At 37.2% G+C, this 8,075-nt stretch overlaps 1 protein-coding gene across 1 annotated transcript; it reads left to right on the forward strand.

Moving 5' to 3' along the window:
* Positions 1 to 251: 251 nt before the first annotated feature.
* Positions 252 to 7,920, forward strand: scamp4 (secretory carrier membrane protein 4). Its single transcript, XM_044129069.1, has 7 exons — positions 252 to 413; positions 916 to 942; positions 1,063 to 1,191; positions 1,308 to 1,464; positions 3,071 to 3,172; positions 5,686 to 5,803; positions 6,487 to 7,920. Exons 2-7 carry the CDS (start codon positions 936 to 938, stop codon positions 6,673 to 6,675), a joined length of 702 nt encoding a protein of 233 aa, XP_043985004.1. The 5' UTR covers positions 252 to 413; positions 916 to 935; the 3' UTR covers positions 6,676 to 7,920.
* Positions 7,921 to 8,075: the final 155 nt, after the last annotated feature.

Consider the following 8,075-nt stretch of genomic DNA (forward strand, 5'->3'; position numbering starts at 1 on the left):
TATTATATATTTATAATATTCTGATTATAAAACCCACAGTTTTGCTCAACTCAGTGAACATTCTTAGTTAATGTTTTCAAAAGTTTTACAGGAGTTTCTTAAAATTGTTTCCAGTCCTTTTTTTTTCTTTTTTTTTTTACTTTATTTACAAAAAAATTGTTTCCAGTCGTTTATGAACTGGGAGACGGAGGAACGTAATCACGCTGTAGTCACACGTTTTCCGTTTACCGCTCGAGTGCCTTCTGGAAACTGTAGTTTTCTGTTCACCGCTCCTGAAAGGGTCGCGTCTACAAAGAGAATAGCATGAAACTACAAAATAATACACGGTGCAGCGCAGTCGCAAAGCCCATCCCCAGAATTTCGAGAACCCCTGCATTTGTCGACGGAAACGTGAGGAGAAACATCCAAACCTGGTAAAAGTAGCATTTATTTAAATACGTTTTACATTCACGTCATGGCCGGAACAGTTTCACTTTTTCCGCTATGAAACAATTGCTCAAACTAAGCAAATATTTAATGTAAGCAGATAATTGACGCTCTTCTTTGCTCATCGTGTTTGGACTCCTGTACAAACAGAGCGAGTTAGCTGCTTTTTCCTTTCTGCTATTCCTTGCAACGTCAACGTTAGATAACTTTAAATGCGTTAGATGATTGCATAAGTTGCTACTTGGCTGTAAAATTAGTCACCAGTTAGATCAAAGTCGAAATGGGCAGAAAGGAGTTTCTGGCTGATTGTATAGACACATTTTTTATTATATAAAATGTACAAATCCCTTTAAGACGTAAATGTTTATTCCTGAAATTACAAATATTGTTGAACAGAAAAGTATGAATCATTATGAATATGTTTACTAATTCACACAATTATTAAATCTATATTAACATTTGTTTTGTCTGTGTGGTCATGTTATTTAGGAAGGAAGGGGAATTTCAAAATGGCAGGTTTGTGTTTGTGTGATTCCTATTATTCCTATATAAAATCCTGTTAATGTTTTCCTAACTTTTGGATTCTTAAACAAAAACGCAATAGCAATGACTGTGAATCCGTGCTTCCTCTTTTAGAGCGGGCAAATAACTTTCCTCCATTGCCCACGTTCTTAAGAATAAAGCCATGCTTTTACCAAAACATTGATGAAGAAATCCCTGATCCGCACAAGCAGCTGGTGCGGAGAGTTTACAAGCTTTGGATGAGTAAGTAGTTTACACATAGACTTATCATAAAGAAAATATTCTTTTCCCTTAATCTCAAAATCACTCACTTCCTCTTTCTTCCAACCCTCCCACCCTTTTCCCCTTCTGGTCTTCAGTGTATTCAGCCACACTGTGCATAAATGTCATTTCATGCATTGCTTGGTGGGCTGGAGGGGGAAGTGCCACAGACTTTGGTTTTTCTCTGCTCTGGCTCCTTCTCTTCAGTCCCTGCAGCTACACATGTTGGTTCAGACCGCTCTACAAAGCTTTCAGGTAAATGGTTTAAATAAATCCTATCAAAACATGTTGTTTGTTGTTAAAAGCTGTGATTAAATCAGGAGTCGGCGCACGCCTCAAACGTTTTCACAGCTCTTGAACCTTTTCACGTTGCCACATTGCAACCACAAATCTCACGGTCTAATAGTTGCATCTATTATGCCATCGACCCTGACTACTTTCTCTGTGCTTGTTGAAGAAAAGCATTATAAAAAAGCAGAGAAAAGCAAGAATAGTGCTGCCCCCACCTGTTTCCCTACAACTGGTGTGTTCAAGTGATATGCGGTGCTAGGTTTAGGTTTTTTTTGTTTGTTTTTTTTGCCTCACATAGTGTTTTGTTTGGTACTTGCAGATTTCATTCTTGGTCTTGTCACTCTTTACTTTTTCTTGTTCTTTCATTTCCAGATGATTCAATAAACAAATGGTGTCAAACTCGTCTTCATTTTGTGCCAAATCAAGATCATGAATGAACTTAAAGGGCCGTTTGGGCCAGAATGTGTTGATAAAACCTGTTCACCAAACTGTTAAAATATCAATGAATTCTTAAAATTAAATAATTTAATTGAACATCTTTTCAGTACCTTCAGGATTTTGTGATTTTTTTTTTTTTTTTGGCTATAAAAATCAAAGTGCTTGTGGGGCTAGTTTGGAAATATTTTCTCGCTGTATAGATCATGGATTATATAATCTGACATCAATTAAAGCTGAGGCAGCTGTTTAGTACAAGTAAGAAAGTTTTTGAAAATGTTTGAGAATAATATGCAAAAAACTCCCAACTATGTACTGGCGTAAAAAAAAGTGCTGGGATTTGTTGATCTTGCGTGAATTTCCACAATAATTCTCAAGAAACTGGAGGGACTGATTGGTATAATTTGGCAATAAACAGATAAAAACTGCATTGGTTTTATTGATAACATAATATTTAAAAACACTTCGTGTTTAGAATCCAGAGGGCCACATAAAAAGCTATGGCGGGCCGGATTTGGCCCACAGGCCTCCGGTTTGACACGTGTGACATCAATAAACAGTTCTCTGTGAGATTTTAACATGTTGAAAGCTTCTGAGATTACCTGTGTCTGCTAATTAGTTCACTCTAGAAAACAATTGCTTGGGTTTATTTTCATTTAAGGGTATCTGAGTCAAGTGAACTGTATAAAATGGACATCACACTTTTCAGATTTTTATGTTTTAGAACGGTTTCAGGTGCGCGTTACACTTTGTTCAACTTGCTAATTTGTGTTGGTCTGACACAAAAAAATCCCGATTAAAATATCTTGACGTTTGTGTTTGTAATGTAACGAAATGTGAAAGAAACATAAAAGGTATAAATGCTTTTTGCATAATCATTGTTGATTATTTTCAGATGTTCGGTTGTTATCAGGATTGATACAGCTGTTCAGCGATTATCTTTGTCAAAGGAGCTTTTTCTTCTCCATGTAAAATTTGTAACCCGAACCTTTCTGGTCTTTCCACTGGTTGTTTTGTTGACAGTATCACGTTTCATAGCATCAATTTTCCACATAAAAAGTTAGAATCAAACAAAATGGAGCATCTCTGAATCTCTCCTGCATCATGACTTTGTGTTTTCCTTTGCTGTTCACAGGGCTGATAGTTCCTTCAACTTTATGGCCTTCTTCTTCATCTTTTTCCTTCAGTGTGTCTTGACCCTTATTCAGGCTATTGGCATCTCTGGATGGGGAACATGGTGAGTCTGGACCAAACTTGCTGTCAAAACTTTCTCTGTTATGTCCACCAATTTGTTTACCGTTTATTTTTATCAGAGATAACCTCAAGGATTTTTGCTATCTGGTCGCTTTTTACTTTAGATCTATACCGTTGTCAGGCATGTCACGTAAAACAAAAACAAAGATATTGAGATTAAACTTGTTCAGACTCTACTCCATGGTCATTTGTGTTGCATCGTGACGTCACGTAGCTGTTCGACAGGCTTGTTATGCCATTATCGTCCTAATGTTTAATGTGTAAACATGGGAGGATAGACAAGGTGAGCAATTTGACGCTAACGCAGCGAGCGACACTGATGTTTTAGAGAAACCTAAAAAGATCAGTAAAGCTCCTGTATCTGCAGTGAAGTAGAAAACCTAGGTAGATGTTAGATGTTAGCTTCTGGGACATGATGGTGCTCTGTTCGTCTGAGCTCAATCGTCAAGATACAAATTATACAAATTAATGGAAGAAATTGTGAATAAGCTGACTTCTCAGTCGGCTGTGAAATAATGAAGCAATGAAACGAACCAGAGTCTCCCCACCCCCTCCTTCGTTATGCCCACATTTAGGTTTAAAGCCACTGGAGGCTAATGTGGCTAATGCTAACGCAGGTCAAACTGGCAATTAGAGCAGATAAAAGTCCAGAAACCATGGCAACCTTCTCTAGGTTTGTAGATTATCACTTAAGAAAATTTTATGCAAAATTACCAGAAAGATAAATATTGTACAGGGCTGCTGCTGAACACATCTGCATGGAGCGGATCGTTGTTTACACTGTAAAAAAATATGTTTGGTGCAGGAGATCCATGTTTGTTTTAAAAGATAGTTTATTTTAGTGCAGATTGATCCTTTAGGTGTCCTTCAGTAATGACCTTTTATTTGAATTATCAAAATATTGACAGGCAAATGGAAGCACACAAAGATGAGCACTTATATTTAGATAAAATAAAATATCTTCCTGGCTGAAGCACACTTCCATAAAGGATATGAACTTGTATGCGAAGTGTTATGTTGTTTACTGTTTTGCTAAACTGCAAAGGGATACTCTCAAATTATTTATATATTGAAACAATGCTTTTAAATACTAGTTTTCCCCCAAACTAAAGAAGTTAAAATATTGTCATAGTAATTAACCCTATTTTTTTTGCTCTTATCTACAAAGAATCCTAGATCTCCACATATTCAGTACTTTTCTTGGTACAGATTTCTAGTATGGTTGCAACCTTTTTTGTAGTTTTCCACATATTTGTACCCATGACCTAAAACCATCACTTATTGGTAATATTAAGTGTTCTAATGACTCAGTACAGAAATACTGAAATCTGATGCTGTGTCATTCTGGCACTTTCTCTTTCATCTGTTAATCAGACTCTCCACCACACAGTGTGATTAAAAAAATCTGGTGGTTTTGAGATCATAAATATTCAGACTTGGTTTAGCTTGACGGTAACCAGGCCACGTCTAGGTTCAGCTTGTAAGAGTGACGGATAACTTTACTCTTGGAGAAATACAAGAAAGCGCCTAAAACAACAATATTCTTACTTTTAAATCAATGTTTTAGCATTTACTGGATTAATTTAAAGACAAACACATCAACCTGTGTGAAAGAACGATGCATGAATGGCTGTTTCACGTTTTCTGTCAGGTGATGAACTACACCTTTACCACAAACTAGATGCATTAAGCTGAGGTACAGTTAGCTATTTATGCTAGCAGGTGATATAACCAGCACAAATAAGCTTTTTGCTGCATTAAAAGGAATTTATTCTGCTGCAAGATGTTCATCATGTGAATATTTGAAGTAACTTCAGGATATTAGTTTAGCATTCCTTCCCTTCAGCGAGATCTCTCTCTAGAAAAACCACATTGGAGCATCGGCCACAGACTGCAGCTGTAATTTATACTCTCTCTTGTCAGTTGCCTTAAGTAATCCCTTAAACCACCTTTTATTTTTTTAATCTCTGAATTGTATGTATTTTGACCTTAAGGAAAAGTTGAAAATGATGAATTGCTCTGTTGATGATCAAGTCATTGTGCGTACGTCTTCACCTGTGTGTGTGTGTGTGTGCTTGAGGGATTTATTGTTTTATTGAAGAAATCTGTGATGTGATGAAATTTCTCCAGCCTGAGTAGGTGGTTTCTCAGCAAACTAAGCAATTCTTTTTTTGCATATCCATTGCAGAAGACCTGCTTTTTTTCTTTGTTTTTCTTGGAAAAAAAAAAAAAAAAAAAAATTTTCTCTTTGCCTAATAAACATACAAAACAAAGCATGTTTTGGCAGTTTGAACACATTAAGAGAATTGCACACATGCTTGTTGTGACTGTACTGTTCACTCGTGGTTTTAATAATGACTTATTTGATTATCAAGTGTGTCACCTCATCTCAGTTCTCACTGCTTAATAATGTTTGTATTAAATCCACGTAGCTGTGTGCACACCGTCTGATACACTAACTCATACTACTTCCATCTCATCCTCACCGACACAAAGCGGCTGGATTGCCACGGTCATGTTTTTCAGCCAAAATGTGGGCTCCGCTATAGTGATGCTTGTCACAACTCTGCTCTTCACTGTGGTGGCCGCACTAATGGCACTGGTTCTCATTAAGGTGAGTGAACAACGAGCTGGAAACAATTTTACCCTTCAGCGTAGTTTTTGAGTTTTATCGACAGGCATCAAAAATACGGGCAAATCTCATTCAGTTAGAAGATCATTGAAAAGTTGATGTATTTTTGTAATTTTGCGAAAATGGGTTTTTCTTCCTTTACATATTTATTCTGTTTTGGATTTTTTTTTGGGGGGTAGGGGGGTATAGTATTGGATAAAGATGAGCTGACCAAATGCAAAACCAGATTTTAAATGATGATTTTAGTTAATTTAGGGAAGTAATATGTCTAAACCAACCTGGCCCTCTGGGAAGGGTTGGTTTAGATTCATTTGTCTTTCTTTCTTTTAACCTAATATTTCACAAATATTAACTTCCCATTGACAAAAAGGATATTTTAATTCCAAGTTGTGAAGATGGCTTCAAGAAGAGCATCAGCGGTCAGAAGAACATGTAGACTGGTCCAAAAGACCCAAGCACCACTTCATAGATGAAAGTATTTTTTTAATTTTCTAAATCAACTTTAGCTGTCGTCATCAAAACGACCAGAAATAAATCTCTGAGACAAATCACTTTTGATTTGTATTACGACAATACATTAACTTTTCAGTGTTACTCTAATTAATTGAGACGTCCCTGTTCGCCAAAGTCATAACTTTAACGTTTCTCCTGTTTTCGTGTCGCAGGTGCACAGACTGTACCGCGGCGGCGGCGGCAGCATGGAGCGCGCTCAGGAGGAGTGGAGCACCGGGTTGTGGAAGAGCGCCCCGGTGAGGGAAGCAGCGTTCCACGGCATCGCTCAGACAGCCCAGGGACCCACTTTGCCCGAGTACCCCACCGCCGTGCCCAGTTACCCTGACAACAGCCACTGGTGATGGCCGAGGTTCGCCACAAGGGGGTGACAGATGATTGGTCATTTTCACATTGCTGACAAAAGCACTTCAAAACGAAACAGCGTGTCACTCTCAAAATACAGATTAGACAGTTATTTTAAATGTAAGTAAAATAATAGCTATGAAAGTTTTTTTTTATTTTTTATATATATTCATTTGAAAGTTTTTTTCATCAACCTGAAGCTGTTTGGATGGTTGCCTTCAAAATGTGCCATTCTGTTTCTACTTTGTTTACAAAAAGTTAATAAGAAATAAAAAAAAAAAATATAGTCCTAGACTTAAATTAAAGATTTGCTTTTGAAGGTTTAATGGCTTGCAGACATGCAGAAACAAAATGAGTGATCACTTTAAAGCTAAGTGAAGGAAGTGTGCCTTATGGATCTGTGTAATGTTAGGATTTTTAAAAAGCTGCATGCTACATAACGTAGCATGGGTGAAAGTGTTTTTTTGTTTTTTTTTGCATCATTTTATAAGTTTGGTTTGTTAGTGATGCTTCCATGCTTGGCTTATTGTTGCAGACTTTGCATGTTTAAAAGTCTTCCGCTTGACTTGCACCCGCCTTAACAAAAGCTGCATTTTGTTTTGTGTTTAACTAATCTTATGCTTCAGCGAAGCAGCTTTTCTGTTTGATTTCTTACTGAGCACTGATATGCCAAAACAATTAACTCCTCCTCTTTTACTAATTGAAAAGTCACACAGTACAAGCAGCTGAGTTTTGTTTGTTTTCAGTGGATGAAAGTATCTTATCTCCTGCTGCCATCATTATCATTTCTCTCACTTTCCACCAGATACAGATTTTGTGTTTAATCACAACAGGCTTGCATGTAGCCACTAAGACATTCATCTGAAATGGGCTCATATCTTCATGCCAATATTCAGACTGATTGAAACCTGCATGGATCAATGGATTAACTGCAGGCTAATTTTGAGTTGGACTCGACTTGTGTCTTTCCAACACGATCTGCTTTTTATGTATGGAATTAAAATCTAATCTTGCGCCTGTCAAAGCCTGCCTGAAGTCCACATCTCAACTGAGAGGAAAGAAACGGTGCCTCCATTGTAGACTTGACATTTTATTTACTTTTCCTTGTTACTGAAGTGACTTTCGAGGACAACTGCCAAGTGTAACGTCTTCAATTTTCTGTATTAGGTCTCAGAAAACAAAGCGGACGTGTGAAAGTATTCTATACATATCGCAACATTTCAATAAATTACTTTATTCACACAGTATTTCTGGCTTATTCCACTACATTGGACTGTTAAACTGCAACTCGTATCACAGTTTGCTTTCACCCACACTTTTCTTCCACGAAGCGTTGACGCAGCAGAAGAACGCACTGCTTTTGTATTTTGTCACTTTGTGTTATATATTTTGTTTTCGG

This window comes from Gambusia affinis, linkage group LG10 (genome assembly GCF_019740435.1).
Source record: "Gambusia affinis linkage group LG10, SWU_Gaff_1.0, whole genome shotgun sequence".
Lineage (NCBI taxonomy): Eukaryota > Metazoa > Chordata > Actinopteri > Cyprinodontiformes > Poeciliidae > Gambusia > Gambusia affinis.